The sequence below is a fragment of the Plecotus auritus genome (assembly GCF_963455305.1).
Source record: "Plecotus auritus genome assembly, chromosome: 6".
NCBI lineage: Eukaryota > Metazoa > Chordata > Mammalia > Chiroptera > Vespertilionidae > Plecotus > Plecotus auritus.
In genome coordinates this window covers 79,780,456-79,807,807 of record NC_137773.1, presented here as the reverse complement: position 1 = coordinate 79,807,807, position 27,352 = coordinate 79,780,456, and the positions used below count along the sequence as shown (strand labels likewise).

At 43.1% G+C, this 27,352-nt stretch overlaps 1 protein-coding gene across 2 annotated transcripts in view; it reads right to left on the bottom strand.

The window, feature by feature from the left end:
* KIF13B (kinesin family member 13B) overlaps window positions 1-22,135 on the bottom strand; it is a 265,652-nt gene extending 243,517 nt beyond the window's left edge. The window contains exon 1 of one of the 2 annotated variants that reach the window (XM_080674636.1): window positions 22,000-22,135. In XM_080674636.1, coding sequence (XP_080530762.1) covers window positions 22,000-22,054 — 55 coding nt within the window. In that variant the 5' untranslated portion in view covers window positions 22,055-22,135. The remainder of the gene's footprint in view (window positions 1-21,999) is intronic. The other variant, XM_080674635.1, reaches the window with a different exon arrangement.
* Between the last annotated feature and the right edge of the window lie 5,217 nt (window positions 22,136-27,352).

Sequence of the window (27,352 nt, the reverse complement as noted above, 5' to 3'; positions counted from 1 at the left end):
ATGGTAGTTGCCAGGGGCTGAGCTGAGGGGGCAATGGGGAGTTGATGATTCATGAGTGCAGAGTTTGTTTTCACAAGATTAAAAAATGTTCCAAAGATGAAAAGTGGCAATGATTACACAGCAATGTCAATGTACTTAATGCCACTGAATTGTACACATAAAAATGGTTTATGGCCCTGGCCGGTTTTGCTCAGTGGTTAGAATGTCGGCCCAAGGACCCAAGGGTCACGGGTTCGATTTCCAGTCAAGGGCATGTAGCTTGGTTGCAGGTTCCCCAGCCGCAGTAGGAGGTGCATGCAGGAGGCAGCCAATCGAGGTCTCTCGCTCTCTCTCTCTCTCTCTCTCTCTCTCTTTCTCTCTCTCTCTTTCCCTCCTCCCTCCCGTCCACTCTCTCTAGAAATCAATGGAAAAAATATCCTCTGGTGAAGATTTAAAAAAATGGTTTAAGGTGGTAAATTTTATGCTATGGGTACTTTACCACATTAAAAATATTAGCACCAAATATTCATCATTATTATAGTAAGTAACATGGACAACAGTTCATTCCTAGAGAAGCTTAAAATAATAAAATTGGGATTTAATTAGCACTATGTCTGGAAACCAATAAAAAAAACAGAGAGATGTTAATGTTAAGTAGTACTATAAGTTTATGTTATGACTAATCAAATTTTATTTATAGTACTCAAACTGTGAATGCTTTGATGTATCCACGTGTCCTTAAAAGAAAGAAAGAAAAATTTACTTCACTAATGTTAAAGATCCCACACTATTTCCCAAACAGGATCCCTTTCTAGGTCAAGTTCCTCAACTTGAATATTAAAATATGTACAGCTGACAGTTCAGCTTATTCAGCCAGCAAATTAGTCACCTTGCAAAGTGAACAATAATTTGAAACAAGTCTTTCTTCAATGCATAAATCAGCTATGGCTCATTCCCCAATGACATCATAGTAAAAGATGGGCAGGACCTGGGAGACTCCCTTTACATAACTCATGTTCCATCTGAGGACCTGCATCATTCTCAGTGTGGACAAAATAATTCTGAGTTGCCTATTTAGTACTCTGCTTTTCTAATTCTCCAGAAAATTAATAATTATTTTCAAAATAAACCTACTACTCAGAAATATAAATGTACCTCCTTTTTCCTTCCAGTTACATTCCTAAAAAGCTAACTATAACTTACTCTTAAATTCACGATTTTTTAAAAAAGAGAGTAACTTATTTATAAGACTCACATTTTAATTAAATTGCAAATCTTGCATGCTATATATGGTTCTATTTCCAACTAATTTGTGTCATATTCCTAATACTTTTACATGTCCATGCATGCTCATATAAACAAAATATTCATCATTAATATCTCATGTATAAAGGACTTGTTTTCCCAAGTGGAATGTAATATTATTATTGACAGCATAGGGAATATGACTTATACTTCTTTACTATACTTATAGGTTGCTTCGGACCCCCTTAAGGCCCAATGACCTAGGGAGAAACAAAATTATCTGAGGCCCATACATAAAAAGCAAACTGATGTTTTGCTTTCCCGTAAGAGATATATAAAATATCTTAATAACCTACTTTTATGTTTTTATCAGTGAACATAAAAATCTATTCAGTAAGTAAAAATAAAAATATAACTAAGCTCTAATATGGCTAAAGAAAAGGCTGAGGAATGAAGAAAGTTCCAAGACATGATGACTGATATGGGGAATAGAATGTATAGTATGAAAATAATTAAAATAATCTATGTGGCCCAAAATATAAAATGTGTATATTCAGGAAACTAATCAACTTCAGAAGGCTATAAAATAGGTATTTTAAAACTTATAAGACAAAACCAGGATAGGCTAAACAATCTTGAAAAAGCAGAACAAAACAGAAAGACTACACTCACTAATTTCAAACTCACTACAAAGCTACAGTAATCAAGACAGTATGGTACTAACATAAGAATAGACATATAAGTCACTAAATAGGACTGAGAATACAGAATATACTGTCACATTTATGGTCAAATGATTTTCAACAAGGGTACCAAGACAATGCAATGGGAAAAGTATAGTCTTTTCAACAAATGGTGCTGGGACAACTCGATATACACATTTTTAAGAATAAAACCAGATCTCTATCTCACACCACATTGAAAAATTAACTTCAAATGGATCAAAGAACTAAATGTAAGAGCTAAAATTATAGAACCCTTAGAAGAAAACAGGCATAAATCCATGTGACCTTGGGTTAGGTAATGGTATCTTAGATACAACATCAAAAGCATAAGCAACAGTATGCATGCATATTAGCATAACCAATGGACACAGACACTGGGGCAGTGGGGGCTTGCCTGGGGTGGGAATGGCTTGGGGTGAGGGGTCAATCGGGGAAAAGGAGACATATGTAAAACTTTGGACAATAAAAAAAAACAAAAAACATAGCCCTAGCCGGTTTGGCTCAGTGGATAAAGCGCTGGCCTGCGGACCAAAGGGTCCCGGGTTCGATTCTGGCAAGGGCACATACCTCGGTTGCAGGCTCCTCCCTGGCCCAGGCCCTGGTCAGGGCGCATGTAGGAGGCAACCAATCAATGTGTTCCTCTCATATCAATGTTTCTCTCTGTCTTTTCCTCTCTCTTCCACTGTCTCTAAAAATCAATGAAAAATATCCTCGGATGAGGATTAAAAATAAATTAATAATAATAAAAAATAGTTTTTAAAAAAAGCATAAGCAACAGAAGAAAAAACAGATAAACTGGACTGGACCACAGCAAAATGGAAAACTTTGTGCTTCAAAGGACACCATTAAGAGAATGAAAAGGCAACCCACAAAAATCAAGAAAACATTTGCAAATCATGTATCTGATAAGGGACTGGTACGCAGAATGTATAAAGAGGTCTTACAGCTCAATAATAAAAAGACAATTTTAAAAATAGGGTTTGAATAGAGATCTCTCCAAATATATACAAATGACTAATAAATACATTAAACTGTGCTCAATATCATTAGACATTGAGGAAATACAAATCAAAACCCCAATGAGATAGCACTTCACACCCACTAGGAAGGCAATAATAAAAAAGAGAGACAATAACAAGTGTTGGTATGGACATGAAAAATGAAACTTCATACATTTTAGGGGATTGCAAAATAGTGCAGTCACTTTGGAAAACAATTTAACAGTTCCTTAATAGTTAGAGTTACTATATGACCCAGCAATTCCATTTCTATGGATATAAATACCCAAGAGAAATGGAAATATGCATCTACAGAAAAACTTATACACAAATGTTCATAGCAGTATTATTCATAACTAGAGGCCCAGTGCACAAAATTCCTGCATGGGTGGCGGGGGGGGGGGCCCTCAGCCCGGCCTGCACCCTCTCATAATCCAGGACACCTCGGGGGATGTCCGTCTGCCGGTTTACAGGCCTAAACCAGCAGTTGGACATCCCTCTTGCAATCCAGGACACTGCATGCACCAGTGACCATACTTTTCATACAGGTGAAAGGTATCTTGCTGCTGTATGAGCAGCTACATTTTTTTGCCCTGATTATAAAAAGTAGTACATAACATGATCCTTCTGAGGCAGTAGTACTATTTTCCCCATCTTATGGGTGGAAAAACTGAAGCAGAGAGAAGTTAAGTAATTGGCTTTGTCACACAGTTATAAGTGTCAGAATCAGGGCTGACCACAAAATGTGCAAGCCAGAGTCCATGCATGTCATCGCTGCATCATCCTGTTTTTTCAGTGTTAGAGTAGCCTTGCCAGGTTTTAATTTTTAAATCTAAGAGACTGTTCCCAATATATAGGGTAGGGTCCTAGGCCTGGCCAGCGATCAGGGCTGATCTGTGGGGCAACCAGTGAGGCAATGGGGGGAGGCCCCCGCTGGCACCCGCCTTGGTTGGCGGCCTGGTGCCACCCGCTCACCAGCCCCGCCGCCGCAGCTGGTCACCTCCCTCTGCCTGCTGGCACCCACCTTGGCTGGCCTGGAGCTGCCTGCTCGCCAGCCCGGGCTCCTGCCAACTGGTCATTCTGCAGGTTGTTCTGCCATTTGGTCGATTTATATATTAGGGTTTTATATAGATAGATAACCCAAAAGTGGAAACAAGCTAAATGCCCATCAACCAATGAATGGACAAACAAAATACAACATATCCACATCACAAAATATTATTCAGCTTTAAAAACGAATGAAGTATTGGCCCTGGACAAGTAGTTCAGTTGATTAGAGCATCAATCAGATACTGAAAGGTTGCGGGTTTGATCCCCGGTCAGAGAACATGCAAGAATCAACTAATGAATGCATAACTATGTGGTACAACAAATCTCTCTCTCTCTCTCTCTCTCTCTCTCTTTTTCATCCTATATAATAAAAGAGTAATATGCAAATTAACCATCACTCCCCTACACCCACAAGCCACGCCCACCAGCCAATCAGGAGCGAATATGCAAATAAACCCAACCAAGATGGCTATGGCCACAGAGAGCAGGAGGGAGGCTTGGGTTTCCCCGGCGATGGAGGAAGCCAAGCTTTCCGCCTGCCCTTGCCGGCCTAGGCCTCCACTCAAGGCTACAAAGTTTCAATGATAGAAGATACATAAATCCAAACAGAAATGGCGGCAGCCACGGAGCTGGAAAGAGCAGGAGGCTAGGGTTGCCCCCGGTGATGGAGGAAGCCAAGCTTTCCACACACCCTGGCCGGCCCAGGTTTCCGCTTCAGGCTACAAAGTTTCAATTATAGAAGATAAATAAACCCCAACAGAAATGGCTTCCACCACGAAGCAAGCAGAAGGCTTGGCTCTGCTCCAGGCTACAAAGTTTCAGTTGAAGAAGATAAATAAACCCCAGATACCAGGACCTCTGCTTGGGTCACCAGGGGGTGTGGCCGGCCTGCAATCCACCACAGGACCCTCGCCCAGGCCGCCCCATGCCCCAAGGGAACCCCCATCCTGATCCAGGACACCCTTCAGGGCAAACCAGCTGGCCCCCACCTGTGCACCAGGCCTCTATCCTATCTAATAAAAGAGTAATATGCAGATTGACCATCACTCCAACACACAAGATGGCTGCCCCCATGTGGTCAAAGATCCTGCCCCCATGTGTACACAAGATGGCCACTACAAGATGGCCAGCAGGGGAGGGCAGTTGGGAGGGACCAGGCCTGCCAGGGAGGGCAGTTGGGGGCGATCAAACCTGCAGGGGAGGGCAGTTAGGGTGACCAAGCCGGCAGAGGAGGGAAGTTGGGGGCGACCAGGCCTGCAGGGGAGAGCAGTTGGGGGGGTACCAGGCCCGCAGGGGAGGGCAGTTAGGGGTGACCAGGCCTGCAGGGGAGGGCAGTTAGGGGCAATCAGGCTGGCAGGGAAACAGTTAGGCATCAACAGGCTGGCAGGGGAGTGGTTAGGGGGTAATCAGGCTGGCAGGCAGAAGCGGTTAGGGGCAATCAGGAAGGCAGGCAGGTGAGCAGTTGGGAGCCAGCAGTCTTGGATTGTGAGAGGGATGTCCGACTGCCCGTGTAGGCCCGATCCCACCGGGGTCCCTCGAGGGGTCCCAGATTGGAGAGGGTGCAGGCTGGGCTGAGGGCTCCCCCTCTCCCCCATGCACGAATTTCATGCACCAGGCCTCTAGTTAATAAATAAAAGACATTTTAAAAAAGTAAGTATTGATTCCTGCTACAACATGGATAAGCCCTAAATACAATATGCCAAGTAAAAATAATCTGATACAAAAGTCCACATATTGTATTATTTCATTCATATGAAATGTCCAGAATAGGCAAATCCATAGAGACTAAAAGTAGATTAGTGGTTGCCAGGGGCTGGGAAGAGAGGGAGGGTGCTGGAGTGGGGAGTGGGTGAAGAGTGACTGCTAATGGGAGAGAGTTTCTCTTTGGGATGGTGAAAATGTTCTGGAATTGGATAGTGGTGATGGTTGCACAACTCTGCAAATACACTAAAAGCCACTGAATTGTACACTTTTGATATATGAATTATATCTTTTTAAAAAACTTAGAAGGAATGACCCCATTGCACTCAATAGATATAAAATATGGTTAGAATCCTTTAGCCACATTTCTAAACACTCACTACTCTAAAGATCTCAGCCAACTCAATTCTTCTTACTCTTAATTAATAACCTCACATTCTACCGCATCAAGAAGATTAAGCACTCCAGGGCTTTCCCATTATATAATTATTCTCTTCCTCTCATATTTCAGAAATTTCCCTATTACCTCTTTCTGTCTATAACAAAGCTTAAACATCTCCCAATCTTAAAAAAAAAAAAAAAAAAAAAAAAAAAAGCCTGCTCCTAACTACATCTCTGGATACCACTCTTCATCCTTCCCTTTTACATGGACTTTGTAAAAGAATATCCATGTAACTCACTGCCTCCACATTGGCACACCCACTTATTTCTCAGCTCACTACCAACACACCAAGACTCATTCATTCAGTCAGTCAAAATTATTCTCCTGAAAATTACCACTGACTGCCATCAAGCCAAATCCACTGAAGACAACTCAGTATTATCATGCATGCCACTCCTGTGATATCTGACTACTGATCTTTTTGGGACACATTTCCCCTCACCCCCCGGGCTTCCACATTATTTTCACCTGCTTCTCCTTATGTCTTCCTTCTTGGCCTCTGTTTCTTCCTTCCAAATAAAGAACATGCCTTAATTTGGTATTCTATCTTCTAAATATAGTAATGACTCCCAAATCTACATGTATCTCCGGTCCCTTTGTTTCAGACTCATATTTACAACAGTCTTCTAGGTACATTCACTTGGCTGCACTTCAGACACCTAAAATCAACAAGTCTGTTGAGTTTCTCATGGACATCATTATGTCTTATTCATAGTTATAGGTGCAGTACATGCACATGGCAAACACAGACTAAATATTGTTGAGTGTCCAAGAATAAAACTCGTCATATCTCATACCTCCACCCTAAAACCTGCCTCTCTTATACTTCTGGTCCCAGTTGATGATGACACCAGCATTTATTCAATTAGTCATCTTAATCAGAAGTTTTGTAGTTAATCTTCCTATATTTCCTAAATTCCCTTTCTATATTCCAAATCGTCTTGACACATTCTTTCTGGATAAATATAGTATGCAAGGGTATAAAAGCTCTTTACCCAGCCCATCTTCCAGAAATGTATTTGCAGCCCGCCACCTTGAGGGACTAGTTCTTCCCTCAGGACAAAGAGTAGGCTTGCTCACCACTTTAAAGCAATGGATTCCCCAAGCTCAGTGTTCCTCAAATGCAACACAAACCCACTCCTCATCACCCCTCTGAGATTTGCAGGCAAGGGGAACTGCTCACGCTGCTTGCTGTGCCATGAGCAAGTCCTCTGACCCAGAAGTCCCATGTCTTCTATCAGCACCCATGAAACAGTAGCAAGTTAACTTATTAGCTTGTGGGAACAGTAAAGACACACAGAATAATTTATGTTCCTAAAGTATCACTTTAACAGTGCTACTGCTCTATTAAAAAAAAACTATTGTCACTGTACTCCTCAAACCATGTTTGACATCCTTCTTAATCTGCCCATACCTCACTTAAATAACTTCATATCCCTCTATTCCTCACAAACCTCTCTTCTTCAGAAAAGGCAACTTCCATCACTCTTCTCACCCCTCACTCCCTATACTCTTCCAACTACTCTTCCAACTATTCCAACAAAGCATAGAATTTAAGGGCTTGGGCTCTGGAGTTTAACTGTCTATGTTCCAGTAGCCAATTTCTCCACTTTGTAATTATGTGACTTGGGGCAAGTTGCTACGATTGCCTAAATTCCCATTTTCTCATCTGTAAAATGGAATTACAATATAAATGCTTCCCAGCATTGTTGTGAGGATTAAGTGAAATAATCTAATTCTGTGCTTGGGACCATGTCAGCACACTGTTACCTGTGAATAACTGTGAATTACAGATACTGTCTCCTTCCTGCTGTCTGATTTTTTTACATCTAATTTCTTCACTGTTCTTGCAAATGACTTGCTAATTCCTACAACTCCTTTTGTGTACCCCCAAATGCCATGCCTTCCATCTTGCCCACTGTCTTAAACTCATTCCTCATCATTCTGAAGGCCCATCCCCACTTCTTTTTTTTTTTAATATATTTTATTGATATTTTACAGAGAGGAAGGGAGAGGGATAGAGAGCTAGAAACATCGATGAGAGAGAAACATCGATCAGCTGCCTCCTGCACACCCCCTACTGGGGACATGCCCGCAACCAAGGTACATGCCCTTGACCGGAATCGAACCTGGGACCTTTTAGTCCGCAGGCCGACGCTCTATCCACTGAGCCAAACCGGTTTCGGCCCATCCCCATTTCTTTAATTCATAATGCATTGTCATCATGGCATTGAGTACATGTATTCTTATAATTGACTCAACTGTGAATCTCTTATTACCAACAAAACAGTGAGTTTCTCTGGTCAAAGATCATGACTTATGCTTCTTGTGTATACTGCACATCTTAAAAAATTATATAAACTCAGGGACGCAAGGTACCCTTAAAGATCACCATCCTATATAATAAGAGTGTAGTATGCAAATTATCCCCTCGACCAAGAGCTGTTCGGGAGTTCAACCAGGGGGCGGGGCTGGCCAGGGAGGGAGGGAGTAGCCGGCTGGCAGCAGTGATGGCAGCGGCAGTGGCAGGCGGCCAGGAGAAGAGAGGGAGTACCTGGCCAGCAGCAGCGATGGCGGCGGCAGTGGCAGGCGGCTGGGAGAAGGGAGGGAATACCCGGCCGGCAGCCAGCAGCCAGCAGCCGCTAGGGACCCTACCAGTGCATGAATTTCGTGCACAGGACCTCTAGTGTCAATATAATAGTAAAAGTACAGGCTTTAATGGCAAAGCAGGTGAAATTCAATCTCCAAAATAATGGTTTAGTAATTCCAAGTAGTTAACCTCTCAGAGATTCTGTTAAATAGGTCGACACTCAACCACTGAGCCACCCTGGCCAGGCTCAATACCGTCTTTTAACGATATCTACAGCTTCTGAGAATTAAAGCCCAGTACCAATTAAGTCATAGATTTGTATCTCATAGACCAGTTACCTTCACACACTTCCCCATAGAGTACACTGATGGCCTTTGCCAAGTTTTTTAAAGAACATGCTCTGCTAAACACAAGGAGAATTGATCAGCAAACATAAAGATCAATATTAAATTCATTTCTGCTCAGGAGGAGAAACCAAGATGGTGGCATAGGTGAACACCTAAACTGCTGCCTCGCACAACAATTTCAAAACTACAACTAAAAGACAAAACAGACATCATCCAGAACCACAGGAAGGCTGGCTGAGTGGAAATTCTACAACTAGAAGGAAAGAGAAAAGCACACTGAGACTCAGAGGAGCTGCGGAAGACAGAGGTACGGAGGTGCACACGTGGAGAGGGTTGGCAACTGAGAACGCAGCTGGCTTTCTTAATTGGGAGGGAGACAAGAGCTCCCGACTGCTCTGAATTCCAGTTCCAGGCGAGACTCTGGGAACCCAGACTCATACGGGGAGAAACTGGACTGTCTGGCAGCGGGTGAAACTTGAGGGCGGCTTTCTCTCAGAGGTGCTTGCAGCAACTACCAAGGGACACTGAGACCCAGGGGCCTCTTAGGGCAGGGCTTATGGGAAGCCATTGCTGTTTGCTCCACCCTGAGACTCCGCCCCATCCAAGCTAAGCGCAGAGGCTTTTGCATATGAATGGCCTGGTCCTTTGAAAAATCTAAACTTACCTAGCAAACTGCAGCTGAGTCAGTGAGACCCAGAACATCCAAAAGAAGGCCCAAGGCCCCGCAGCAGCTTGCATTGCTTCACAGCTGGGCCTCATTTGGGCACCTCCAAAACCCAAACAAAGAAGAGGAATCTGCAGATCTCTCTGTAGCTCCTGCTGGGTGGCCTCAGGCAGAGGTTAAATTAGCACCTCCTTGGAGATGCAAAAGCCAGTGTACCCAGGGGTCAGAGTGGGACCATCCAGATTCCAACACCTCAGATCCATAAGGGACACACTCAGGGGACAGACTCAGTGAGCACCAAAGCCCCACTGAAGCAAGTCTTGTCTCATAAGGGTGTCTCCAGCACAGAAGTTCTCCCAGCGTAGACACAGCTTAACCTCACAGCCAATTGGCCTGGAGTTTGATTCCTCCCAGTGATACCAACAACAATCAAGACTTAACTACAACAAGGCTGTGCACACAGCCCACAAAGGCATGCACCAAGAGTGTCCACCTCAGGTAAATGGGGAGGCTGAGCCACTGGGCCCTATAGGACACCTAGCACACAAAGCTACCCTACCAACTCAGGGAAGCAACAAAAATGCGGAGACAAAGAAACAGATCACAAATGAAAGAAATGGAGGAAAACAAACGACTAGATATAGAGTTCAAAACCACGATTATAAGGTTTTTCAAGAATTTCCTAGAAAAGGCCGATAAATTTAGCGAGACCCTCGAGGATATGAAAAAGGACCAACTAGAAATTAAACATACACTGACTGAAATAAAAAATATTATACAGAGACCTAACAGCAGACTAGAGGACCGCAAGAATCAAGTCAAAGAGTTGAAATACAAAGAAGCAAAAAACACTCAACCGAAAAAGCAAAAAGCAAAAAAGAATCCAAAAATTTGAAGATAGTGTAAGGAGCCTCTGGGACAACTTCAAGCGTACCAACATCTGAATTATGGTGCCAGAAGAAGAGAGAGAGCAAGATACTGAAAACCTATTTGAAGAAATAATGACCGAAAACTTCCCCCACCTGGTGAAAGAAATAGATTTATAAGTCCAGGAAGCGCACAGAACCCCAAACAAAAGGAATCCAAAGAGGACCACACCAAGACACATCATAATTAAAATGCCAAGAGCAAAAGACAAAAGAGAATATTAAAAGCAGCAAGAGAAAAACAGTTAATTACCTACAAGGGAGCACCCATACGACTGTCAGCTGATTTCTCAACAGAAACTATGCAGGCCAGATGGGAGTGGCAAGAAATATTCAAAGTGATGAATAGCAAGAACCTACAACCAAGATTACTCTACCCAGCAAAGCTATCATTCAGAATTGAAGGGCAGATAAAGAGCTTCACAGATAAGAAAAAGCTAAAGGAGTTCATCACCACCAAACCAGTATTATATGAAATGCTGAAAGGTATTCTTTAAGAAGAGGAAGAAGAAAAAGGTAAAGATAAACATTACAAACAACATATACATATCTATGAACAAGTGAATTAAAAATCTGATGAACAGAATAAACTGGTGAATATAATAGAATCAGGGACATAGAAAGGGAGTGGACTGACAATTCTCAGGGGGAAAGGGGTGTGGGGGGTGTGGGAAGAGACTGGACAAAAATCATACACCTATGGATGAGGACAATGGGGTGGGGAGTTAAGGGCAGAGGGTGGGGCGGGAACCGGGTGGAGGGGGGTGCTATGGGGGGCAAAAGAGGAACAATTGTAATAATCTGAACAGTAAAGATTTATTTTTTTTAAATATATTTTATTGATTTTTTACAGAGAGGAAGGGAGAGGGATAGAGTTAGAAACATCGATCAGCTGCCTCCTGCACACCTCCCACTGGGGATGTGCCCGCAACCAAGGTACATGCCCTTGACCGGAATCGAACCTGGGACCCTTCAGTCCACAGGCCGACGCTCTATCCACTGAGCCAAACCGGTTTCGGCAGAACAGTAAAGATTTATTTAAAAACATAAATTCATTTCTGTTCAATAAACATCTCAATTCATCTGCTTAACGAATAGTTTTGTCAGTGGTTTCTTCCATCTTCAGAACTTAAGAATTAGAAAAGTTATACATTAGCCATTGTTTTATGGAGGTTAGGGGATAAAAGTAAATACCAATTCAAACACCTTTTTATATTATTTTATAAAAATTATACTTTCTGCTCCAAAAGCCTCTGGTCCTATGTGTATAAATTCCTATTTCAGTCACTGAGTTGACAGAAGAAACAAAAGAATGGTGTAATAGATGTGTGTGTCTCATTTCCATTAGCATATCAAGCAGCTGCTATGAAACAAGTATCTTCTGTTTTACAAAACATGTCAGAAATTTCCATCCAGTCATCTTTAACTCCAACATCAGTTCTCTCTGAAAAAACCAAAGAACCACCATTGGCCACAAGGTCAAAACACCTTCCTGTTTCAAACAGATTCTCCCCTTGTACCCTGCCCCTTCATTTCCTAAGGATTAACTGTTTCTTAACTGACTGCCAGGGCCTTCTAAGCGTCCTCCTATTTCTTCAGTCTTACCTTGTCTTTTTAAAAAATTTTCCCCAATTACAGTTGACATATATTAGTTTCATGTATACAACATAGTTATTAGACATCTATATAATTTACAAAGTGTTCACCCCAATAAGTCTAGTACCCAACCTGACACCATACATAGTTATTATAATACTAGAGGCCCGGTGCACACATTCATGCACTGGTGGGGTCCAGCTGGCCCACCCCAATGGGAGCCCATTGGGCTGGGCTGGCAGCAGGGAGGAGCCATGGGCGGTTGGCCAGGCTTGTCCCGCCCCTGGTCAGGGTGTTGGGAGCCGACTGGGGGTTGGGCTGGCCAGGGGGGCTGATCGGGCCCAGATCTGTGTGTCATAGCCACCGGTTGTTCCACCATTCCGGTCACTGGGCTTTTATAAATATATAGATAGATTATTGACTATATTCCCTGTGCTGTACTTTGTATCCCTGTAACTATTTTTGTAAATGCCAATTTGTACTTCTTAATCCCTTCACCTTTTTCACCCATTCCCCTAAACTCCCTCCCATCTGGCAACCATCATTTTGTTCTCTGTATCTATGTTTGTTTCTCTCGAGTTTGTTGGTTTATTTTGTAAGTGAAATCATGTGGTATTTGTCGTTCTCTGACTTATTTGAAAAGGGAACCCTCGTGCACTGTTGGTGGGATTGTAAACTGCTGCAGCCACCTTGAAAAACAGTATGGAGTTCCTCAAAAAAATTAAAAATAGCCCTAGCTGGTTTGGCTCAGTGGATAAAGCGTTGGCATGCGGACTGAAGGGTCCTGGGTTCATTTCCAGTCAAGGGCACATGCCCGGGTTGCGGGCTCGATCCCCAGTCGGGGCCATGCAGGAGGCAGCTGATCAATGATTCTCTCTCTCTCTCTCTCTCCCTCTACCTTCCTCTCCGAAATTAATAAAAATATATTTTTAAAAAAATAAAAATAGAGCTAACTTACAACCCAGCAATTCCTATTCTGGGTATTTATCCAAAGAAATCCAAAACACTAATTCAAAAAGATATACGTGCCCCTATGTTCATTGCAGCATTATTTACAATAGCCAAGATATGAGTGCAACCTCAGTTTTTCTCTGATTCATGACTGCTTGCTTGGTTTTGACCGGCCTCCTTACTTTTCCCATTCACATGCTTCATTTTCATCATGCGCACTTAAATGTTGCCCAGCTATATCCTGAATCAGTCATCTACCCAAGCTTGCAATCTTGCCCTGAGATCTGGCAATCTTTCTCCTTCATGCTTGTGTCTGAGACCCACACGAAGTTCTAAAAAGCTAAATTAGAGCACATGAACCAGCCACCCTAAACCCAGACTTCTGGGCCTACCTAGTGTCAGAGCTCCCTGTAATTTCACCCTGCCTTTCTAATCTCATCCTTCTCTAATCAACCTCACAGTACTCTCCTTCCTGGCAGACTAAGCTTGTCTCTGCTGCCTAAACTTGCCTAGCTCATTCCTGTTTCTGTCCCTTTGCTCTCAGGCCATACTTCCTCCTCAAAAACCAATGCTTTCCCCTCCCTCCTATCTTGCAACCATTCCAATCATGTGCTCCCTCCTCCAAGTCCAGCCTAAGTTCCCCCTCCCCAGAGAAGCCTTCCCTAACCATCCAGCTTCCAAAGATCTTTCACTCATCTAAATTCCTTTATTTCCCTATCACTCACCTGGCACTTAGTTACCTAGCAATCTGCTATAGGTGTTTACCTTTTAATCTTATCTTTTCACAAGACAGTCATTTCCGCGTAAGCATGAACCATAAAGCACACTTCGATACTAGACAACACTAAGAGCAAGTTTTTAGGAAATAAAATTCTCCCAAAGAGAATAAGCAATCTCATTTTTTTTTCACATTTCTTTCTAGCCCTTGCCCATTCCTGTTTACATTTTATATAATAACTAGAGGCCCGGTACATGAAATTCGTGCATGGGGGGGGGAGTTCCCTCAGCCTGGCCTGCACCCTCTCCAATCCAGGACCCCTCGGGGGATGTCCGACTGCCTCTCGCAATCCGGGGCCACTGGCTCCTAACCGCCCGCCTGCCTGATCGCCCCTAACTCCTCTGCCTGCCTCCTGATCGCCCCTAACCACCTCTGCCTGCCTGTCTGATTGCCCCTAACTGTTCCCCTACCAGCCTGATCACTCCTAACTGCTCCCCTGCTGGCCTGATCGCCCCTAACTGACTCTGCCTCACCCCGCACCCGGGACCCAGGATTCCCTCCTCTGGCCAGTCGCAGGCACCCGTGATCTGGGCTTCCCTCCCTCTGGCTGGCCGCAGGCACCCAGGACCCAGGCTGGCTTCGCCTGGGCTGGCCACAGCCACAGGCGCCCAGGACCGCAGGGCGGGCAGCTTGTCCCTCTCCTGGGCTGCAGCCCCAGCCGCTGGCGCCCAGGACCACGGGGCGAGCAGCTTGTCCCTCTCCTGGACCACAGGTGCAGGCACAGCTATTGGCACCTGAGACCACAGGGCATGCGGCTTGTCCCTCTCCCGGGCTGCAGGCACAGGTGCAGCTGCTGGAACCCGGGACTGTGGGGCGGGCGGCTTGTCCCTCTCCCGGACCACAGCCTGGCTGGTCCCCATTCCTCTCTCCCCAGTGTTGAGTGTCTGAGCAGTTCCGGTGCAAGGGCATGAGGGCGTGATGACCATTTGCATATTAGCTCTTTATTATATAGGATGATCATAATAGTAGATTACCATAATAGATTGAAACATTTACACATACCATATTATATTCTGCTTTTACTTCTAACATAGAAAACAGTCTTCCTTATAAATGGTTTTAATTTTCATCGTTTTTAATCTATACTAATAAAAGGGGAGAAACCAAGATGGCGGCATAGGTAAGCACCTAAACTGCTGCCTCACACAACAATTTCAAAACTACAACTGAAAGACAGAACAGACACCATCCAGAACCACAGGAAAGCTGGCTGAGTGGAAATTCTACAACTAGAAGGAAAGAGAAAAGCTCACAGAGAATTGAAGGTACGACAAAGGGTCTTTGTGCGCGCAGAGAGGAAGGGCGGCCGAGAGCCTGGCTGACTTTCTCTGGCGGAAGGGGGAAGGAAGCCCCTGACCGCACTGAACCCCAGTTCTGACTGCACTGAACCCCAGCTCCGGGCGAGCCCCTAGGGACCAACGCTCTTGTGGTGGGAGTCTGGACTCTCGGGCGGAGACTCGGGAGCCAGGGAAGGCAGAGGTCTGAAGGCGCACGCGTGCGCGCAAGGTCAAGGCTGAGGGGAAGCCAAGACTGTCTGCTCCACCCTGAGACTCCACCCCATCCAAGCTGAGCACAGAGGCTTTTGCAATTTGGCAAGTCTAATCCTATAAGGCTGTCTCCAGCACTGAACTTCTCCCAGCGTAGACACAGCTGATCCTTACAACCAACTGGCCTGGAGGTCAATTCCGCCCAGTGATACCAACAACAATCAAGACTTAATTACAACAAGGATGTACACACAGTCCACAAAGGGGTGCACCAAGAGTGTCCACCTCAGGTTAACTGGGGAGGCCGACCCACTGGGCCATATAGGAAACCTAGCACACAAATCTACCCTACCAACTCAGGGAAGCAGTGAAAATGCAACGTCAAAGAAACAGATCACAAACGAAAGAAATGGAGGAAAACAAACGACTGGATATAGAATTCAAAACCACAGTTATAAGGCTTTTCAAGAATATCCTAGAAAAGGCCGATAAATATAACGAGACCCTCGAAGATATGAAAAAGGACCAACTAGAAATTAAACATACACTGACTGAAATAAAAAATATTATTCAGAGACCTAAAAACAGAAGAGGAACACAAGAATCAAGTCAAAGAATTGAAATACAAAGAAGCAAAAAACACTCAACCGAAAAAGCAAAAAGAAAAAAAAAAATCCAAAAAGTTGAAGATAGCGTAAGAAGACTCTGGGACAACTTCAAGCGTACCAACATCAGAATTATGGGGGTGCCAGTAGAAGAGAGAGAGCAAGATACTGAAAACCTATTTGAAGAAATAATGACCGAAAACTTCCCCCACCTGGTGAAAGAAATAGACTTACAAGTCCAGGAAGCGCACAGAACCCCAAACAAAAGGAATCCAAAGAGGACCACACCAAGACACATCATAATTAAAATGCCAAGAGCAAAAGACAAAGAGAATATTAAAAGCAACAAGAGAAAAACAGTTAATTACCTACAAGGGAGCACCCATACGATTGTCAGCTGATTTCTCAACAGAAACTATGCAGGCCAGATGGGAGTGGCAAGAAATTTTCAATGTGATGAATAGCAAGAACCTACAACCAAGATTACTCTACCCAGCAAAGTTATCATTCAGAATTGAAGGGCAGATAAAGAGCTTCACAGATAAGAAAAAGCTAAAGGAGTTCATCACCACCAAACCAGTATTATATGAAATGCTGAAAGGTATTCTTAAAGAAGAGGAAGAAGAAAAAAGTAAAGATAAAAATTATGAACAACAAATACATATCTATCAACAAGTGAACATAAAAATCAAGTGAATTAAAAACCTGAGGAACAGAATAATCTGGTGAATATAATAGAATCAGGGGCATAGAAAGGGAGTGGACTGATAATTCTCAGGGGGAAAGGGGTATGGGGGGTTCAGGAAGAGACTGGACAAAAATCATACACCTATGGATGAGGACAGTGCGGGGAGGTAAGGGCAGAAGGTGGGGTGGGAACCAGTTGGAGGGGAGCTATGGGGGGGAAAAGGAGAAACAATTGTAATAATCTGAATAAAGATTTATAAAAATAAATAAATAAATAAATAAATAAATAAATAAAGTACTAATAAAAGGGTAATATGCTAATTAGACCGGGTCGACCGGACATCTTCCGGTCTTCCGGTCCTCCTTCCAGACAAAGCCATGGTGACGGGGGCTGAGGCAGAGGTGGTTAGGGGCAATCAGGCCAGCAGGCAGAGGGGTTAAGGGTGATCAGGCTGGCAGGGGAGGGCAGTTAGGGGTGATCATGGCCAGCAGGGGAGAGTGTTAGGGGGGATCAGGCTGGCAGGCAGAGGGGTTAGGGGCAATCAGGCAGGCATGCAGAGATGGTTAGGGGTGATTAGGCAGGCAGGCAGAGGCAGTTAGGGGTGATCAGGCCAGCAGGCAGAGGGGTTAGGGGCGATCAGGCAGGCAGGCAGAGGTGATTTGGGGCGATTAGGCAGGCAGGCAGAGGCAGTTAGGGGCGATCAGGTCGGCAGGCAGAGGGGTTAGGGGCAATCAGGCAGGCAGGCAGAGGTGGTTAGGGGCAATCAGGTAGGCAGGCAGAGGGGTTAGGGGCAATCAGGCAGGCAGGCAGAGGGGTTAGGGGCAATCAGGCAGGCAGGCAGAGTGGTTAGGGGCGATCAGGCAGGCAGGCAGGTGAGTAGTTAGGAGCCAGATTGTGAGAGGGATGTCTGACTGCCAGTTTGGGCCTAAACCAGCGGTCAGACATCCCCTGAGGGGTGCCGGATTGGAGAGGGTGCAGGCCGGGCTGAGGGACGCCCCCCCCCATGCATGAATTTCATGCACCAGGCCTCTAGTAGCTTTATAATAGTCTTTCCACGTATACTAGAGAGTAATTTACTTATGCATTAACCTCTACTAGATATCACATTCTTCTTTATGTTTTTCACTGTATTGAGTACTATAAAATGTGAAGTAAACCCTTGAGAAATGCCTGATGAAATAAATATATATTGTCCATACTTGCTAACACCTGCAATATAACCCATTTCACTGTTTTTCTCCCTAGCTAAATTTCTAGTGTAATTTCTGATTTCACCACCTTAGGCTAGGTAGACAGCAAAGGTATTTTCCAAATACTTTTTATATAGATTTATTAAATTTTGGTAGTTGATCTTATACATATTTATATATGGGCAGCCCTTTGAGGAAAGGTAATAAGATCCCATAATATACAGTATAATATAAGCTACGTAGCAGGAACTCAATAAGCATCAAATTTCTTTTAAACCACCTAAAGTTATAAAAGATCAAATTCCTGAACAGGAGAGTGTCACTGATCTAGCTAGTACCATCAATTATGCTTGTAAAACTTTCAGTTCATTTAATAATTAGATTGATTAATAATGTATGAATGGGTGTTCTTTACAGTATATAGAAGAACACAACCAGAGTTACCTGGTGAGTTGTACGAGTCTAAAAGATAACATAAAAAACAAACAATATTTGCAAATAGAACTAACTTTAAGAGCTCATGACAAAACAAGTCTAACCTTTTTCTTTGGCTTAGGTTCATATTTCAAATGAATAAAAGTAAAATTAAAACTGTAAAATTACATATGCATGTGAACACGAAGTGGAATGGAAATAAGAAAACACGAGAGTGTGAGCTGTCAAGATGGAAGGATGTCAGAGACTTTCCTTTTTATGTTTTGTTTGTTTTGTTAGTATAACGTTAAATGTGTAACAAGAACGATATTCCAGACAAAAGCATATTCATTAAGGGGATGCGGGCGGGCTATAAGGGGTCAATGGGAGAAAAAAAAAAGAGACATGTAATACTTTCAACAATAAAGATTTTTTAAAAAGCATATTCATTAACTATTATAACTCTTGCTATTTAATTTATTTTTTTTAAATATATTTTATTGATTTTTTACAGAGAGGAAGAGAGAGGGATAGAGAGTTAGAAACATCGATGAGAGAGAAACATCGATCAGCTGCCTCCTGCACACCTCCTACTGGGGATGTGCCCGCAACCAAGTTACGTGCCCTTGACCGGAATCGAACCCGGGACCCCTCAGTCCACAGGCTGACGCTCTATCCACTGAGCCAAACCGGTTTTGGCTCTTGCTATTTAATTTAGCAAAAATGACTGAAACACTCTTATTCCACATGATAAATGTGAAGTAATAAGCCAACAAACTACCTCAACACCTAAGCACAGATACTGAATCACGTGAAGAACTTAATAGTACACTAGAGCTTCTTGCAAATTTCAGGTTTTCCTCAAACAGTAGCTAATGTGATTCCAAATATCAAAATCTGTACAGTAAAACTACAACATCCCAGTAACCAACCCATTCTCATCTTATTCTTATTTGTGAAGTCATTTCTGAGGTTGATCCTACACTAATATATTGAGAGAAACAATTATGACTAAAAGTTTACTATTTGTCATAATTATATACTATTACTTAATACATTAATTTTCCCAAAAGTAATAATTGGTCAAAGCAATATGATTCATTTCAAAATTACTGGAAAGGAATATGGTTTTGTTTTAGCCTTTTCAAACAAACTCTAGATAGAAGTTTAAATATCACTGACTTTAAAATTTCCCTACATTGCATTCCATAAAAACCTCTAGATTTATGTGAACTACTTAGTGACAAAATAGAAATAGAATCAATTTTAATTATCTGTGGTAATCACTGAAAAAAGAAGTCCATGTGCTTTCAGGAAATATAAGACCACGTAAGTGAAGGCACTGAATGAATGAGGCAGTTTATCACAAATAATGCACTTCTATTTACATGATAATGGACCCATATTTAAACCTTAATTTAAAAATGTGTTCAGCCAAAGGAAAAGCTAACATCCATTCCATAACTAAAATGATTATTCCATCAAAACTCAGATATTGATAATTATTACAATCTAACTAATGACAATTTATAAGTAAAAAAGATAGTACTTCCCTCAAAAACTAAAACGGGGGGGGGGGAGGGGGAGGCAGGGGGGGAAGAGGTGGGATTCTACCTGAGATAGGTCTTTTGTGGTGGTTGGTTAACTGCCTCTTTTTAGCACTGACATTTCCAAGTTTTTCATGAAAAAGAAATTTTAAGAATGTGCTAAAGTCATCCTTTCAGAATCAAATCCCAGATCAGTTGTGTTTTATGTGGCTTGGTTTTTGTTTTTTAAGTTTTTCCTAATCATTGTGATGGTAATAAATTTAAGGTGAATTTAAATAAAGATGCCTGAACAAGGAACAGAACTTTTGAAAACTTTCAGAGTTCCTCTAAGTTCTTTCATTTTCTCAGAGCATGGAACTAATGAGGTCAAGACTAAACTAGTTTGAGTTATTAGGGAAAAATTCTTCTTTGTCACATGACAATCTTAAGCTGACCTAGCAGGAACAGAAGGAATCACCAACTCCAATAGAAGGTGTAACTCCCAGAGAAGAGATAAACCAAGTCCCAAGAGAAGGACAAACCAAACAAAGTATAGATTAACTGACTGAGCTATATGTAATATCTCACTATGCACAAAAGATAGCAAAGAAAAAGGAAAACTGAAAAACAACTCATGATTCTTACATAGACTTAAACAACACTTATGAGCAAAGAAGTGGCAAGAACGATTTAGAACAGCGATTTTCAACCTTTTTCAGCGCATGGCACACATAAACTAATTACTAGAATTCTGTGGCACACCAAAAAATATATTATTTTTTGCTTATATGACAAAAAGAATGATAGGACTTCCCTCAAAAACTAAATTTTGATCCATTCACACCAGACGGCTATTGTGTTGGCTGTTGTCATTTCTTTATTTGACAAAATAAGGGAAAATAGGTCAGTGCCCCTGACTAAACAGTCAGGTATTGCATGTTTTAAAAATTCTTGTTGCACACGGGTTGACAATCGCTGACTTAAAACACGACTCTGAAACATACGAATGATTCTGATTAGTTAAGTCTTGAAAAGTCATCTCCTGGGATTATAATAGTGACACCCCGCCCCCCCCCCAAAAAGAACCTTATACAGAAAGTGTTTTTGAAATATATTATCTCATTTAAAGTAACTTGCCCAGTCACACTGCTAGTTAAATATTAAAGCCGAGACCCAGCCCACCTTCCCCTCAGCCTTGGAGTTGGGGTTTTCTCCACGCCATCTGACGGTCTAAAGAGGATTTAAATGTACTTGGTTTATCTGCTTTCTCTACCCTCCCTGCAGATTGAAGAGAATGTCTGAAAGATACAATTTCACAAGAATCTTGGCACTTTAAACTATTGTTGAGAGATGAGCAATATGACTTCAAGCAAAAACAAAACTTTCTCAATAGTCAGAAAATGTGGGAGTAGGGAGACATCTCTTTTACCCAACTTCAAAGTATTTCCAGCTCTATATGACCGTCCAGGGTAAAGGAATAGACAGTGAAAAAGCAAGAAGAGCAATGTTTGCACTTGAGTGCTTTCTCAGGAGGAGTAGACCACACTCCTTGCCATTTTTCCTGCCGAGAGCCACCAAAGGGCAGTGTTAGGGCGACTGGGCCGGTGACGTGGGGCTTCGGGGTGCCTGGCTGTCCGGCCTGGCCGGAGGGGTGAGACCGAAGGGGCGGGGGCTGCACTGACAGCTGGCAAGGAGACAGCGGGGACCCGCGAGGCAAGGGCCCAGGGGAATGGGTGGGGAAAGGAGGAAGAGAGCCCGGGGCGAGGGACTAGGGCGCCCTCCTGGAAGGGTAGGGGGAAGCGAGAGGGCGAGAGGGCGAAAGGGCGCGGGGCGGGGCGGACGCGCCGGCGGAAGGGGCAGCGGACCGGGACGTGGGGCCCGCGGCGCCCCGGGACGCGGTGCAGACGAGGGGAGGGGCGTCCCGTACAGGCGGGGCGCGCGTGGAGGACAAGGTTTCGGGGTGCGCGGGCCGCCCTCCAGCCCGGATGCGGACTCCAGGGGCGGGGCAGCCGGACCCCACAGGGCGGCCGCCGCGAAGGGGCGCACCAGGCACCTGCCACCTCTGCTGAGGCGGCCCCGGGCGGGCTCGGTTCTCACCTCTTCGGTTCATGGGCCGGATCCGGACGGCCACTTTCACTTTGGAGTCTCCCATCCTGCCGCCACCGCCGAGACTCTCGCTCGGCTTCCGTCTGCCGTGGCCACCGGGCAACTCTTCGGGGCTGACCCAGCGGTAGGGGGCTGCGGCAGGAGGGGCGGGGCCTGAATAGGGGCGGGACCTGGGCAGGGGCGGGACCTGGGCAGGGGCGGGGCAGGCCTCTGGGCTCTGGGCGCGCCCCCTCTGCATGACGGGATTTGTAGTCCCTGAAGGTGGTCGTGGCTGGCTGGGAGAACGCTGATCGCTCGGCTCACAAGAGACCTTGCAAATGCCCCTCTGCTTCTACACCATTCTTGTTCTCATAAACTGTCGATGAGCTGATACCTCATGTGAGAACAAATAGTTAAGTAATTGACATTGGAGACCCTGCAACCTCTTCAAATTCATTACCTACCAATTCAGTGTTTGATTCCTGGCTCAAATTATTTCCCCTGCCTAGATTGCCCTCCAGGCCTTGTTTACCGAAACCATCCTTCAAGACAAGTCAAAAGTTACCTCCTCTGGATGTCTTGATAGTATATAGTAAAGTATATACCACTCCACCCCCTGCCTCCCTTCCAGTCTAGACCTTGGTCTCTGGAACCAATCTGAGTTCAAAACCAATTTCCAACTGTGTCACTACACACAAGTGATTTGACTGATCTGTGTTTGTTGTTTCATATGTTAAATGAAGACAGTAGGATTGTTGTGCGTTTTAAATGAGTTAATGCATGTATAGCTCTTAAAACCTACCTGGCACAAAAAAAAAAAAAAAGTGCTCAATAAATGTTAGCTGTTATTTTTTCTCTGTTATAGCATTTATGCTGCAACTATTTATGTCTCTCCTATTGTGTATTTCTTAAAACCATATCTTACTTATATGTATAGTCTAGCCTGCAGTAGAAAGCCACACTAAAATTAGTTCTTTTTTATTGATTTTTTTAAGAGAGAGAGAAACATCAATTTTTCCCTCTTTATAAGTGTATTTTATTTTATTTTTATTTTTTATTGTTTAAAGTATTACATATAGTAGTACATATATCTCCTTTTTTTTTCCCCCAGCCTCCCCCACCCCCCCGTCGCATGCCCTCATCCCACCCTCCCCCCAGTGTCTTGTGTCCATTGGTGTGCTTATATGCATGCATACAAGTCCTTTGGTTGATCTATTTCTCTCCCTCCCCAACACTCCCCAGCCTTCCCGCTGTAATTTGACAGTCTGTTTGGTGCTTTACTGCCTCTGTATCTATCTTTTTATTCATCAGGTTATAATGTTCTTTATTCTCCATAAATGAGTGAGATCATGTGGTATTTTTCTTTCATTGCCTGGCTTATTTCACTTAACATAATACTCTCCAGGTCCAGAGAAACATCAATTTGTTGTTCCACTTATTTATGAATTCATTGGTTGATTCTTGTATGTGCCCTGACCCAGCATCAAACCTAAAACCCACAACCCTGGCGTGACCTCACGCTTTAACTAACTGAGCTACCCAGCCAGGGCTAAAATTAGTTCTTTTTCTTTAGTCCTTTTTTTTTTTTAATCCTCACCTGAGGGTATGTTTATTGATTTTTTTTTAGAGAGGGAGGGAAGCTGAGAGAGAGAGAGAGAGAGAGAGAGAGAGAGAGAGAGAGAGAAACATCCATGTGAGAGAGAAACATTGATCGGCTGCCTCCCATACATGCCCCAAATGGGGATGGAACCTGAAACCTAGGTATGTCCCTGACAACTGAGCCACCCAGTTAGGGCTAAAATATTTCTTTGTTAAGCTATTAAAAAAAACCACAGTCTCTTAATCATCCAGTGTGGAATTTTTTGGTCAAGCAACAGTAATGTGTCCAATAGGCCCTCTCCATTCTCCCATAGAAAGAAGAGGCAATCTACATAATAAAAACCCTTCCTCTTCTCTTCCCCAAAGAAGTCCCTGCCCTCCCCCAATATCTTTTCTTCTCTAATAGCTCCCTCGTCCCACCCTTTTTCCTATAAAATCCTTTCATTTTGTACAACTCAGAGCTCCCTTCTGGTTGCTAGATGGGATGCTGCCCAATTCACGAATCACTTAGATTTTCACATTTTACTCAGTTGATTTATTTATTTATTTTTTTTTTAACAAAGATCTAACAGAGACTGTTAACTGGTGGTCTGTGGCAAGATCTGGACTGCAAATGTGTTCTGTTTGGCCCAACAGTATTGACCAATGCCTGGAAATCAGATTTTCATATACAATACTGGGCCTATATTACATATTGGAAGTATAGACTGGAATTGAGAAGCAGTGGCCACCTTCAGAAGAGGCAGGTCTCTCCAGTTCACCATAGCCCCATCCAGTCTGCTTTACCACTCAACTGTCTAGATCCGACGGGTTTATGACGCCTGGTTGGATATGTTTACATGACAGTACAGAACTCAGAACCATTTTACAGATAAATAAATACAGAAAGCTGGTAAGATTTGCCCTTTAACCAACCACCCTACTGTTGAAAGAGCTTCAATACAAGCAAAGTTGTCAAAAAGGTTAAAAACACCTTTAAGAGGAATGTTGACACATACCACAACATGGATAAACCTTGAAAACATAATGCTAAATGAAATAAGTCAAACACATAAAAACAAACAATGTATAATTCCACTTTATATAAGGTACCTGGAGTAGTGAAATTCATGGAGACAGAAAGTAGAATGGTGGTTGCCAGGGGCTAGGGATAGAGGAATGAAGAATTAGTGTTGAAAGGGTACAGATTTTATATGTATTTGATTTGAGAGAGAGAGCGAGAGAGTGAAAAACACATTGACTTGTTCCACTTATTTATGCATTCATTGTTTGATTCTTGTATGTGCCCGGATCCGGGATTGAACCCACAACCTTGGCATATGGATCTATCAGGCCAGTGCCTAAAGGGTACAGAGTTCCTTCCTCTTTCTTTCTTTCTTTCTTTCTTTCTTTCTTTCTTTCTTTCTTTCTTTCTTTCTTTCTTTTTCTTCCTTCTTTTCTTTCTTTCTGATTTTCACAGCCCAAACAAATAAAATGAGAACCAACTAAGAATTGCTTTTTAATTTTATCAAGGAGAGTCTTTAAAAACTTAATGCAAACAATTGATATCTACTATCACCATCATTCATTTTTTAAAAAAGAAATATGTTTTTATATTGAAATTGTTTGCTTGATGATCTCTACTGCCCTTTTGCTCTTATTTATAAGCGTTGGAAAAAACCTCTTCTCTTGGTTCCCTGGCATCCATTCTTTACTTTCTCTTCTTAAAGACTTGTTCTGATGATAGCTTGAATCTAGCTTTTAAACAGAAGCAAGGCAGGCAGAAAAAGAGAAGCTACACAGTTTCTATGGGAACATTGTATTTAAATTTAAGCTCAAATTTCAGAGAGGAGAAAGCCCCGAAGGAGTTGAAGGAGGGGGCATATAATAGGGAAGAGGTGAGGACTTTCTCTAAAGTTCCAAAACCAGCTGAACGCTCCTGGAAACATCTGATTGGAAGAAAATGATAGTAGCTGCCCAAGGGACTGTAGAGAAAAACCCCTGTGGGCTATTCTCTCTTTTGGCTTCTATTCACACTAATCTCTCTCTCTTTTGACTTCTGCAATAAAGGTGAGGAGAGAATCCTGAGAGAGAAAGGGCTGAGGTGCCAGTTACAACCTGCAGTCCAGGGGCTTGGGGGCTTTCACACCAGGTAACTGGAGCGCTGCCCAGTCACAGTTGGTTTCTCTCTTTTCGACTATTAGAGAAGAGAAAAAGAACTAGTAAATAAGCCACTCCCTTGGATCTGTGTGTGTGTGTGTGTGTGTGTGTGTGTGTGTGTGTTTTATAAAAAGCAGGTACTTAAGATAGCAACTAATATTTACGATGTAGATACTAGTTCAATAGATTCAAGACATTGAAGTCTGTTTAATGTTTTGTTTTGTTTTAAATATATTTTATTGATATTTTACAGAGAGGAAGGGAGAGGGATAGAGAGCTAGAAACATCGATGAGAGAGAAACATCGATCAGCTGCCTCCTGCACACCCCCTACTGGGGATGTGCCCGCAACCAAGGTACATGCCCTTGACCCGAATCGAACCCGGGACCCTTCAGTCCGCAGTCCGATGCTCTATCCACTGAGCCAAACCGGTTTCGGCCGTTTAATGTTGATTTTAGCTTTGCTGATCAGAAGTCTTTTGTTTTTTTTGTCCTGACATTTGGCAAATCTACATATTCTAAAACATTTCTAGTTTACTTTTTGTTGCTTTGGTCCACCCTTCATCAGTTTCTGATAGTTCCTGCCCAGGCTAAGGAAGACATTTTGCCCACCCCACCCCCTTTTGTTTTCTTCATAAGATCATCATTGACAGAATCATGGTAGCTAACATATCACGATAACTAGCACTCACTGTGTGCCAGACACTGTCCTAGCATTTTACATGAATTTACTCACTTAATCCTCGCACTAGCTCTATGAAGTGGTTACTGTTATTATCCCTATCTTGCAGATGGGGAAACTGAGGAGCTGAGCAACTTACTGAAGTGTCACTGGGGGGCTACTGTGATCTGATCCCACTCCACAATCTTTCGGGATGGGAAGGTCTACGTGCAGATTACTCAACCCATAGGAATTCAAAAAGATCTGCTTTTCACCATTCTACTTTCCAACATAGTTTCTAAAATGCCATTATTTTTAAAAGGTGGGAAGTGTGCACTAGATTCTATCTTTTGCTTTTCTATAAAGGAGGGAATGAACCGATCACTTCATCAAGGCCCGAAGATCTCGCCAGCATAAATCAGCATTTACCTGCTTGCCTCAGACTTAGCTTTGGCAAAGCTCTTGGTTTTCCCAATTATAATTGTCCCTTCCTGTCTCCCCAGCTATACTATGAGCACAAGGAGAGTGTCTTTTTCAAATCTCTTTATCTCCAACATCTGGTACAATGCCTGGGACTTAGTAGGCAGGCACTTCATGCATTTTGGGGAATGAAGATATTAACAATACAGCATCATGATTAACCTCAGACAGATTAAATGACTTATCTCAAGTAAACCACAGGGTTGGGTTGCAAACACTAGTGTGTTTGATTCCAAAAATAGATGCTGTTTCCACAAAGAAGGCCACATCTATGTGTCCTCTTGTGCATTTGTATGTTAGTATTACCTGTCCTACCTTGAGAACTCCTAGTGGAAGCCTAGGCCTCGGTAATAGCAGTGGCCTATAGCTGTTATTATCAAGTGCTTAAGATGTGCCAGGCATTGATGTGCCATATACTAGTATATGATCTCATGTAACTTTCACAACAATCCCATGAGGTTGGCGCTGTTGTTATGACCTTTGACAA